Source organism: Chinchilla lanigera, unplaced genomic scaffold (genome assembly GCF_000276665.1).
Source record: "Chinchilla lanigera isolate Chin_1 unplaced genomic scaffold, ChiLan1.0 scaffold00039, whole genome shotgun sequence".
In the NCBI taxonomy this organism is placed as follows: Eukaryota; Metazoa; Chordata; class Mammalia; order Rodentia; family Chinchillidae; genus Chinchilla; species Chinchilla lanigera.
In genome coordinates, this window is record NW_004955440.1 from 19,287,407 (window position 1) to 19,299,894 (window position 12,488).

The 12,488-nt window shown below is 38.3% G+C and overlaps 1 protein-coding gene across 3 annotated transcripts in view; it reads left to right on the forward strand.

The window, feature by feature from the left end:
- Galnt13 (polypeptide N-acetylgalactosaminyltransferase 13) overlaps positions 1 to 12,488 on the forward strand; it is a 434,761-nt gene that overhangs the window by 293,684 nt on the left and 128,589 nt on the right. For all 3 annotated transcript variants that reach the window (XM_013517499.1, XM_013517497.1, XM_005390819.2), the window contains exon 9: positions 7,086 to 7,266. In XM_013517499.1, the coding sequence (XP_013372953.1) occupies positions 7,086 to 7,266 (181 nt within the window). The remainder of the gene's footprint in view (positions 1 to 7,085; positions 7,267 to 12,488) is intronic.

Below are 12,488 nucleotides of genomic sequence, written 5' to 3' on the forward strand. Positions count from 1 at the left end.
CAATTCTTTATGGGTAAAAGAACAGTTTGTATTTTATACATGATCAGATTTACTTGAGAAAAATATGTAAATGTTAATCTGTTGGAAGCCTAGAAAAACACAATCAGATTTGCTCAATAAAGTAATTCAGATATCACCTGTTCATGTGGATATCATGTTTTATTCAGTTGATCCTATTTATTCAGACATTATAAAACAATTTTAGAGAACAAAAGTTTATCATTTTTGTTATTTTTGTGCTGTTTTGATTTTGTCTTCATTGTTCTTTTTTTATCTTTAAAATAAAAATAAATAAACATAGTATTCTAATTGGGAATGAATTGGCTATTCCTTTTTTAAAATTTTATTTTAAAAGGAAAAGAACAGAAACAAAATAATAAAAAGACAAAAACAAAACAACACAAAAACAAAAATGGTACAGAATTTCAAAATGAGATGATAGTAAATTAGCAATGGTTGTTATATTACATATTTCTTTTAAATTCACCACTGTGTACCCACACTCTTGGAGACTGATATTATAATTTTAAAGAAATGTAAATTTTTTCAGGTTTTAAATAATTTTTAAAGTAAGAAACAGCAAATAATATTCAAGTTTTGGTTTCCTAAACAGTAACAGCAAAAGTTAAATGATTACCAAGTACCATTTTACTTCACCGTGTGTCAAGAGCAGGTGCGGTACTTTATACATAAAGTTGCATTAAGGTTTTGGAAGTAATTATTACCACTACTGTGCAATGGGAAAATTAAATCTTCAAAGACTTACATAATTTTAAAGTAGGTAGAGAGAGTGGGAGAATGACTGGAATGTATCTGTTTGCTTATTTCATAGCAGAATATCTGTCTGCTATAGTAAGGGAAGTTATCAAGGTAGCCACTGGATACTCTGCACAATTTAAACTCTTTCTACTTTAGCATTTAACTGTATAATTTCCTAGGAAAGTTTTTGTCTTAATTCCTTCATATTATCCACCAGTCTCAGCACATGGAAACTATCTTGTAAATATTTAATCAATTGTAAGTTTTATTTTTATATTAACTTAGCATGACTGTGACCAGATGTTAATTTAAGTAATACATATTATTATGCATTCGTACCTTAAATTTTTATTTTCATGCAAATTTAGGGGAAAAAACCTTACCTCCAAACACAGTATGAGTGTGTATGAACACATTCCGCGTGCACAGATGGCTGCTGGGCGAAGTCCTCGTGTTTCAGGAGTGCGTTGTCAGGAGCTCACAGTAACTGGGTTAGTGAGCAGTTGCCATGCTTCTGTGCATCCCTGCTAGACGCAATCAGTAGCTGCCTTTTTTGAAAGTCAAAGTTATAAGAAGTTTTTTTCTTTTGTTTTAGAAGTCAATAGCCATTTTTGGGCGTTATGCCTGTATATACAGTATATGCATGCAAAAATCTCATTGTGAGTAACATAAAATCAACATCTAAATACATCCTCAACTTTGCCTGTTAAGAGAGAAACGCAGTGGACTATCAGAACTCCTTTTTAAAAGTTGTGAAACCAAACTTCATTCTCTGTTATGTATGCGTATTTACATGTAAGGTAGAAAAATTAATTTCTTTCCTTTAGCTATCTATCACAAGTTTTGTGGTAGATATTTTTATAACAAAAGAGTTTAACAAGAGAAAAGTTGTAGCAAACATTTAACTTAGCATGACTGTGACGAGATATTCATTTAAGTAATATGTGAGCTACACGACAAGAAAGCCTTCAGAGCTGATACCCTAACGCACAGGAAGCTGTAAGCTCAGGCTTAGAGTCGGTGAAGAACGGACAGTCCCGTGAAGTACGAGTGAACGGACAGGGCATGGTCGAATGGTAACGAGGGGCTCCGGGCAGTGGGTGGGGAATGGAACTGGAAGGGTTCAGCCAGGCCTATTTCCACATTATTGTTGGCCTTGGGTTTTTCGGTCAGGACCATATTAGAATGAGGGTGTTATGATCAATTTTTAGTTGAGATAGTTCAGAAGATTCTTTTATCACCATGTTTCTGGTGAGCAAAGTGGGAAAAGGCCAGAGTGACCTTACCCATCCTGCAGTTTTCTTAGTTGCCAAGATGCCATATCATGGGATATCGTGTTCTGTGTTCTGATACTAACATAGACCCAATAAAGCTACAAGCCTGAGTAGGACCAGGAAATGATGCATTAGAGATAATGGGCCTTGGACACCTCGTTATACAACCGCAGTGCTAACCAGTATTTCAAAAAGGAAATGTGGAAATCAGAAGACAGTGGTCAGTTACTGGTTTATGTATCCAGGACTCAGTCTGAGTTTAGTGAACTGAGAGTCACAGTGTTTTACTATTTCTTCCAGTCATGTTTCCTGCTCTGAGGAATAGCCCTTTCTAATCTAATGTCATTTTACTGTGGTCGAGTTTTCTTAACACTTGAGTGTTTAGTAATTAGAAAATCTCATGTCAAATTTAAAACCCTAGTTTCGTGTTCACTACATAGCTGCGATTCTCCTTTCCCCGTAAGCCCGTGCTGACAGAGAAGCTAGCAATGGGGACGGGCAGGGATTTGGGGGCGGCCTCCCCCAGCATGGATGTCACATAGGATGGCTAGGGAAATAGCAAGTCTCATCTCACAGGTGAGATAATGTCTGCCTGCTGATCGTTGGCTCAGTGTGGTACCTCTGCTCCTGCTGGCTTCCACCCATGTGCGTATCTCCCCGGCACGGTGTCAGTGTTTGCATGTAGCCGTGTCCAGCTTCAAACCCTGTCCTCTCTGCTGCCCAAGAGTGTTGGGAAGCGGGAGAGCTCAGTCTGTCTCACTCTGTGGTACCTTGCCAGCCTTTCTCAATAGTGCATTTCACTGCTGAGCTGCCATGTTGCTCAGCCCGCAGTTTCTTTTCTTTTCTGTGTTCCACAGTCTATAGAGCCCAAAAATCCATGAAGTTTTGTCTAGTTTCAGCTGAAGACCACGTCGACTCGAGGGGCTCGACGTCATTAGACCTAACTGTTCTGAGGAGCAGGCTGCGCAGCAAAGCCTGACCCCACCTGCAGAATTCTCGACGCTGGAGCGATTTCCTCTTTTCCTGGCGTCATACTATTTTCACACTTGAAGCTCTGCCACGACCGTTCTGAACACGTTCTGCTCCCTTCGGAAGGCAGCGCTGGGATTAGCCCATGATATCTGTTTAGCAGCTGCCAAGCCTGACCTGCATGCATCAGCTCCCTTTCTGACTTACGAAAGAGGAGAAAAGCTTTCCTCGGTGCCTAATTCATACAAGTGGAGAAAAAGCCTTCTTACCACTAACTGCATTCTTCACAATAACAGAAAACCTTACGTTTCTGCATGTACACCACGTAATGTGTTTTTTCTTCTGAATTTTGGAATCCCTTTCTTTTGGGAGGCCTGGTCACAGTATGAATGCTTGAGTGCTTTACTACACCGTGTTCTTAAGAAAGAGATTAGTGCGAGATTGAACACTCACCTTTGGAGCGCGTTAAAAGTTAAGGTGGAATCACATCGTACCCTGATGTCAAACCAGTTCTGATTGCTGTTTGCTGTGCTAGGGCCTCCGCGGAGCATTTCCAGTTCCCACGCTGCGTGGAGCAGCGTGCACAGCACCTGACTGGGTTTCTGTGCCTGCTTTGATATTAGACATATTCCTAACAAAAATATAGTTTAATATCATTCCAAAATATAGCTGTTTAAATCTTAAGCCAGGGATGCCCTTTCCTTGTTAACCTTGTTAGCTAATTTTAACTGTTCATCACAACACATGGTGGTATTCACTAAGGACATTCGGCCTCGTTCCAGCAGCACAGAAAACGACTCGACATCTCTGCTCCTCTTTTAGCGTCTGCACTCAAGTAGAAGAAATAAACTACTCAGGAATACGAATAAATAAGTTACAGATTCTGATAAATAATGAGTGAACTAAACAGGCTTCTATTAGGCAAAAATCAGTGGCTGGGTCTACTTTAAATATGGCCATTAAGGAAGATTTCTCTGATAAAGTGAAGTTTGGCTGAGATGCCAAAGCATGAGACACGGCCATCCGTACCAGAACTGTCATGCAGCTGTGGGGAAAGCAGGTGTTGAGGACTTGGTGTGTAAAACAAGTATGTTACGCTAGGAAATAACAGAGTGCCAATATCGCCATATTTACAGAGCGAGAGAATCATGTGGGGCCTTGGAGAGCCTACTGAAGGATTTCATTCACATTCACATTGCAGTGAGAAACCACTGAACAATTTGAGCGTAGACGTAAAATGAAATTTATGCTGTGCAAAACCACCCTGATTTCTTAGGGGGAAAAATATACTAGCACAGCAGGAAAACCACAGGACCGTTAAGTACCTCTCTCACTGAGACACGAGAGGTGTGGATTAGCTCAGGGGGGTGGCACTAGAGACAGTGAGGTCGTGCTATGGACTGAATCATGTTCTCTCAAAATCCGTGTCTGGGGCTGTAACACCCCTTAGAGCGGTATTTGGATACTGGGCTTTGCTATGACTTAGGCCTAGAATGTCCCCCAGTCCTCCCCTGTGCTCAACGGCAGGATGTATGGAAAGTCTGTGGATGGTGGGGTGCCACAGTCATCAGTGGCTTCATTCACCGAGTTCAGCAGCTGAGTGTGCTGGTGTGAGGTGGGGCCCGGCCAGGAGAGTCTGGTTACTGGGGGGAGACATGGAAGGGTGTAGCCCTGTCCTGGACTCTCCACAGGTGCTCTGCTTGCTCGGTGCCTTTGGATGAGCAACTTTCCTCCACCCAGGCCTTCTACCAAGGCCTGCCTTGGATCCACGCACCAGTGTACCAAATCTTCTGAACACCATGAGCCAACATAACCCTTCCTGTCTTTACTTTGAGGATGTACAGTTTTGAGTGGCAGCCACAGCAAAGTGATTGAGAGAGGCTTGTAAGGAGCTACTGAGAATTAAATGAGGCCATAAAGTTGGGACCCCAATATAAGAAAACTGGTTTTCTTAAATTAAGGAGGAGAAGGAGAAGGAGGAGTAGGAGGAGGGGAAGGGGGAGGGGGAGGGGAGGAGGGGAAGGAGGAAAAGGAGGACGGGGATGAGGAAGAGGAGGAGGAGGAAAAAAGAGACCAGAGCTGTTTCTGTTGGAAAGAGACGGCAAGAATATGACTATTTATGGCCAAGAAAAAACACCATTAATATAAACTGATTATGCTGATGACTTGATGGTAGAATTCTTAGTCCGTTGAGCATTGATGAATATATTTTTGTTGTCAGCCACCACTCGATCTATATATATGAGATTTCATCTGTAGTCAAATTAATAAAATTATGCCAATATCAGTTTCTTGGTGTGATATTACACCACTGATGTGTAAGTTATTACTGTTGGAGGAATCTTAGTAAGGGTAAAGGGAGTCTCTGATACTTTGGAATTTGTTGCCATGTTTTAAAATACAGAGCTTTCAAACGTTTCAAAAATTTTCATATAGCAATGACAATTGCCTTTGTTTATTAGAAGACTTGTAGCATATATGTAACAAACATATATGTTTGTTATGTGTAGCATATATGTTTGTTATGTGTAACCTTAATTCTATGTGTAGCAGTGTAGTAGTGTGTTTTTGTATATAGAGTATATGTATGCATATATATGGGTATATACACATGCGTATATATAGTCATTCCCTCAGTATTCATGGGGAGATTCATTCCAGGGTCCCTCATATATGTGTTCAGGTCAGTTACATAAATTGATATAATTACATACAGCCTTTACATGTCCTTCTGTGTACTTTAAATAATGTATATTATCATAGATAATATAAATTCTGTGTAATACTTGTTAAACTATAATTTTAAGGAACAAGGGCAGAAATATCTATGCATGTTCAGTACACATAGAATCTGTTTTTCCAATACTTTTGATTCATGGTTCAATCCACAGACCCATAACTTATGCATGTTAAAGGCAAACTGTGTGTGTATGTACACATACCCATGGAAGACTGCATACTACTGATGTAGTCCATACAGTGATATTTTATAAATATTCTGTGGATAATTTAGATAGTGCTTAGTCTCAACTGTACAGTACATCGTAGGCTGTCAGGTAATATGACATTAAAGGAGAGCTAGTGAAGTAAACAACTGGTTATTATAAAACAGTGTGATCAGTTCTTCAGTAAAACTGTTTAAAGTACAAAAAACACACAACAGTAAATCTCCCTTTAGAGCATGCTACAAGAAAGGAATAATTTTCTGATCTGGTTTGAGACACGTCTTATTATGTGGCTCAGGGTGTCTGCCGACTTACTACGTATCCCAGGCTGGCCTTGAACTTGTGGTAGTTCTCCTGCCTCAGCCTCTCAAGTGCTGGAATTAGAAACATGTTCCATCAAGCTTGGCAAAAAACAAAATGATCTTGAAGGTGGATTTTAAAGACTGTATAGATATTTCGCTGATATAATGGCATCCCAGCATATTTCAGTAAGAACAATATATCCAAAAATCTAAAATACAGAGGGAATGGTCATTTAAAATTCCAGAGGAATGGAGTAAAATGGAATGATTTTTCTTCAAATTAATCATTATTGCTCTTATTCTATTAGCTTTAATAAAATGTTGCTTATTACCGTAATATTGCAGAAAACTACAAACTAAAGTTTTTTATATTACATTTTAAAATGTGAGGCCGGGACTATAGCTCAGTGGCACAAGTGCCTGCCTGGCAAGTGCAAGGTCCCCAGTTCAATGACCGGTACCTACCTACCTACCTACCTACCTAAATAAATAAATAAATAGTACAAATACATTCATGTGACAGATTGCGCATACCAAGTAACTGCTAAATAGTGATTGAGTTAAGCACCAGAAACTGGGAATTAGATTGTCTAATAAAATGGCATGAATGCAATTATATTTTACTGTCATGATCCAATGCTACAGGTGTGTAAATGTATTGAGATATTACAAATTAGGATCCTTTGTGAAATAGACACGTACTAGTTCTGTATTTTGTGTCTTCTGCAAAATTCTTTTGAAACATAAGATCTGAAGTACTGGCCTAAGCTTCAGTTTTTCTCACATTATTGAATCACTTGTAGGAGTTGTTGTATAACAGTTGTGCTTTTCCCCAGATTTGGCAGTGTGGAGGCTCTTTGGAGATTGTGACTTGCTCCCACGTTGGTCATGTTTTTCGGAAGGCCACCCCGTACACTTTCCCTGGCGGCACTGGCCATGTCATCAACAAGAACAACCGCAGACTGGCAGAAGTTTGGATGGATGAATTTAAAGACTTCTTCTACATCATATCCCCAGGTATGAAATTCTGGCATTTTTATTCCTTTATGAGGGAAAATAAAGTGTAAACGTGTTGACTTGTTTCATTATTGCTCTTATTCTATTAGCTTTAATAAAATGTTGCTTATTACCGTAATATTGCAGAAAACTACACGTAAGAAAGATGTACTACACCGTCAATTTTTATCTAAATGAGAGAGACCGTTTCACATGCCTGAATATTCCTGGCTCTTCTCTGTCTCTCAATCTGTCCCTTGTTCTTTCTCAACAACAATGGAGCAGGCAGTACACAGAGATACCCAAAAGTCATTAGCACTTATCAGGGCAATTAAAAAGTTTTGTGTGTGCTTAGACAGGAATATTCTGCTGCCTTGTTTTCTTAAATATATAAGTAAGGAAAGGTTAAATGACTTCAGAAGCAGAAGGAAAAGAATGCAGATATTGAAATTCATATCTGAAAAAGAATTGATATAGGAAATTACTTATCAATAAATTTAAGTAAATTTAAGAATAATATAAATTAATGTTATCCTACTTTAGTTATATAAAATAATACATACAGAAATAAAAGTAAAATAGGTTATCATTGAATAATGGAATTTTGAGTAATTTCATACTTTTCCTTATAATTTGCTATATATTTTAAACTTTCCAAACATTCAAAAAAATTCTATCAGTAAAAAAAAATGTCATTTTGAGAAAATCCCATTACTGAATGGTGAGATTTTGTTCTTTGTAGTTTTCTAATTTTCCTCAAACAGCCATGTTACTTATTCTATAAAAAAAAGCCAAAAACTTAAAGCGTCAGAAAAAGTCAAGTTACCTGAGAAAGACAAAAACTTGTGTCATGATTTCCAATGATAATCTAGAAGATAAAGCATAAACTAACAGAAATTCAAGTCTATTAACAAAATAATTTTAAGGGTTCCATTTCTAGTAGTTTTAATCCGTGCTTACTTTTTTCAGTAATGTAATCTGTCACGCAGATCAGAAGAGCCAGTTTGGATTGTAACTGACGTGCTCTGATTTTTTACTGTATGTGTGAGGCAACTAAGTTGTTTTTTTTGACAAGTATGGGGGAAAGAAAGAACAGTGCGAACTTTTACATGAAGCTCTCAGGTTCACTAGGAAGGAAAAATGAGGGCACTGTGTGTGTTAATGTATGATTACCAGGACTTTTTCACATATCTTCGAGCCTCCTCTATGTCAAGAGCCTCATGCCAGGAGCACTACTTCACAAACAGGTGTATTTCTTTTGCAGTAGAATTCCAGTCTGTATATTCACAGAGCTAAGTTCAGTAAGAACACGTCAAATCTGCAGCAAGGCAGTGACATTTATGTAATCTTTCATTTTCTTTTGATTTCATTTCTTTTCTGAATTCAAGTCATTACTTCATAGAAATATATAAGCTCACATATGAATAAAGGTATAACTGAGGAAAGATGTGTGCTATGTGGGATTACCTACAGTGTACATTCAAAAATACAAGTGACAACAACTGAGACCGTATATGTTATATCCTTCCACAATTAACATTTGTGAAAAGTGATGTTGGAAAGGGGTAAGGGGAAACTTTTTCTCTACTCTCTAAAAAATTGCTGGAATGAACTGGGAAAATACAAGCTAAGTGGGAGAAGAGGCATACAAAGTGATCTGCAAAAGGAGAAAAATCACAGCAAAGGAATCAGATCAGAGGAATATGATTACCCACTAGTCCAAAATGAATTCAGAAACATACACTGTTTTCCTGTAGGGATGGGCGAAGGGGTTTTGGGGAGCACCTGTGACCTGAGGCAGTCTGTGGTAGGCCCTGTGGGACAAGCAACAGATTGTAAGTGGTCCTGCGGGGCCTGAAATAGAGGCCAGTGGCACCGGATAGGTCTGCGCAGCGCTGCTTCTGATGACAGACCTCTGCCTGTCCTCCTCAAATGTGAGTCTCGGTAGCGAACGCTGAGGGAGGACACACACGCTTCTTCTTTGGCAGGTCTGGAGGCAGGCCCAGGTCCTCAGAAAGTTTGGGAATTTTGCAGAAAGTTCTGCCTGTACAGCTGGAGAGTGGGGTGTGAGACAGGTTAAAGAGACCTTAATCCTGATCCTGTATTTAAGGCTGTTGATTTCCTGTACATAAATTGTTCAGAATGAAAAAAAAAAAAAAGAAAGAAAAAGAAAAAAGCAGCTTATTTTGGGGATATTTTCCCTGAGTCCCATATTAGTCCCATATTATCCCATTTTCGTATAATTCTCCACTGAGTGAAAAAGGCGGATAAATGATACAGCCTGTTTCTCAAACTGTAATGAAAGCACAACTTTTATAGTTAAAATGGTGAAATCTGCTATCTGGAACTAATGACTTTATGTTACAGAGATTATTTGTCTATCCTGAAAAGGATAATTTTTACATAACTGTAAATACCCTCATTCTTATAACAGGCACTCATTTACGTCCACAGTGTACTTTAGGAAACAGGAAGAGGACCTGTGGGGAATGCCCTGAACATATCTCGGAGCTTCCCAAGGGGCATTTATGCTTACATAATTCTCACCGGCACCGTTGCCAAACACGTTAGAGCTGCCTGCGACGGCATGGACAAAGCGGGGGAGGCAAAAGCATGAAGCAGTGAATCGCTTCTCAGTGGAAAATGAGGAAGAAAGTAGGCCAGAATCTAGAGCTAGATACCCAAAAACAATTCTAGCCCTCGGCAGATTTCAGCTCATTCAAAAACTAAGAAAGTGAGTTGTATGCAGTGAGTCAGAAATCTGTCATTTTTATGATAAAGAAATTTAGCCATTATTTATTTAGGCTATAAATTCTGTTGGTTTCTGTACCTTAAAATAAAAATCATGAATATCTTTGCTATCACTTAGAATTGTTGAGTTTTTAATATTGCATCTCCTTCAGCAATGTGTAATTTTTTGAAGAGAGAATTTGGTGTGTTTATGGTGCAGGCAGATCCAGGTAGGTACATCTACATGTAGAATTATGCACTTTAATGTGCAGACACAAACCACAAACATGCCTGCGAGCATTTATAAAAAAGTCTGTAAGGAATCTGTGCTAGAGGATGACTAAGGAAATTGATATATTTTTTCTAGAAGCATTTTCATATATATGTTAATTTTTCCCACATGATTTGTGAGATTGCTACTGTCTATATCAGGGCCTCTGTCAAACAAACTCTGTTCTCCATTTATACCATTGTGTCATGGGCCTTTGTAAACCTATTTGGGGGGAGGGGAGTGGTACTAAACCCAGGGACTTGTGCGTGCAAGGCAAGAGCTCTGCCACTGAGCTACAACGCCCGCTCATTTAAACCTTTTAATTTTGTGGGGGGGGGGCCTTTGTGAACTAAATACTGACAATTTTGCTTCTTTCCAGTATCTTCTTTAAAATATCACCAGTGTGTTTCATTGATTGGCCGTAGGGCTGCGTCAGCTGTCTCTTCCTTAAACTGTGCAGGTGTCTGGTCACCCTTTCTGAACCATACTCAGTCTAGCTTAACACTTGCCATGTTGTTTTAATTTTTCTTCCTTGTGCCTGTATCAGAAGTAGTTCAGACTTCCATTCCCAATGACTAACAACTTCACCATCATTTTGTAGTCTTTTTTTAGTAATTAGAAGAATAGTTGAATAGATGAATAGGTGAATTTTAAAAATAACTACTTTTATTTCTTCCATTCTGTTGAATTTCCCATAGACGTCTGGTTATACCTGAGAATGTCTTCACAGGTTGTGACAAGGGAGAAAGGAGACTTCACCCCACCCATCTGACTCAGCCCGTTTAAAGGCCCCTGATACCAGAGGTGAAGGCTAGTAGTAAAGAATGTCCCCTGGGCTGACCTATGTGCTTTGACTACTGTGACTTTAGCACAGTGTATTTGTACACTGTAGTACGATCTTGTCCTCCAGGGCTAGCGTAGAAGTTTAAAAGGCACAAGGGAAGCAGGTAATGAAGTTACCTGGTGGAGTAGTATAATACAACAGTTCATTAACGTAAAATAAGGCTGCTTCTACACCTGTTGATTTTTATTTTTCTCAGGAATGCCTAGACTATTTTAAAATTAAAAATGGGATCTATACATTGCTATATATATAAATTCCTTTTATCTGACTTTTTTATAATACACACTCTATGTCCTAATTGTCTTGCTTTATGCACAATGGCCATTTAGCAATATTGAAAAATTGACAATGTTTAATTATGTCTCCTAAATTAATATAAGGAATAGAATCACTTTGCAGTAGTGTTGAGGAATAGCTTTTTAACATTTGTTTACTGTCTTTTCTGGCTGTCTTTTTAAGAATGCGAATACTACGGCATCCTGGATTTTTAAAGCCCAGCAGGCTCTGAAAGCCTGAGGCAGTTTCTCCAATAATTGGGCTGTTTCAGTTTGAGCCAGAGTAATTGTCCCGGCAAATCTATTGGAGTGAAATGATGTAAGCAGAAATTTTTCTCCACAGAACACCCCATTATAAATGCTTAGTTTTTCCCTGTTGGTCACAGGTATAAAGCTTAGGAATTTTAAAATAGAGTATAGTTATAACACTCACCATGTACTTGAAATGCTGGCTGTTCTATAACTATTGATTTTCTTTCTTTAAGGAGGTGGATTTCTGTGTGTTGATAGACCTGGTGATTAGTAGCAGTAGCTGTCCTTATATAAACCCCAGGTTCTCCTTCCTTTTTTTAGTGGACAGCTGTGATCCGGTTTTGAGCAGAAACAAATTGAAAAAAAATTTAAAAGACTTTGAAACTTACCTCTAAAGGTATTTATGTATAGCTGAAAAACAGCTTATTTTCCTTAGGCAATATTCTGATCTGTATTCCAAGTAAACATAAACCAAACATTTAAAGAACAATCCTTGAACTTCTTTTGAAGTTTAACTGCTTAATTGTTAATCCTTTTAAAAATACCTCAGAAAAAGCAGCTTATGTAAGGCAGTCTTTTTATACAGAATCTTTGGATCATAATTAAAATTTAGGTCCTATATTCATTTCTAACTCCTGAAATTTGCAGGCATAAAGTATAAATTTTTTCAGCGTGCTGGTTTTTTTAAAAAAGATATAATATTTTATAATAAGCTCTTTGAGGATAGGGCCCAATTTCTTTATAAGTGATGAAAATGTGGTTCCAGGGTGATTTCATAACCACAGATTTGATGTTTCTAGCAAAATGTGCAGCATGCAGATTTTTTTATTACTCTAAGAATATTAGGGTTTGGTTGGTTTGACAAGAATTC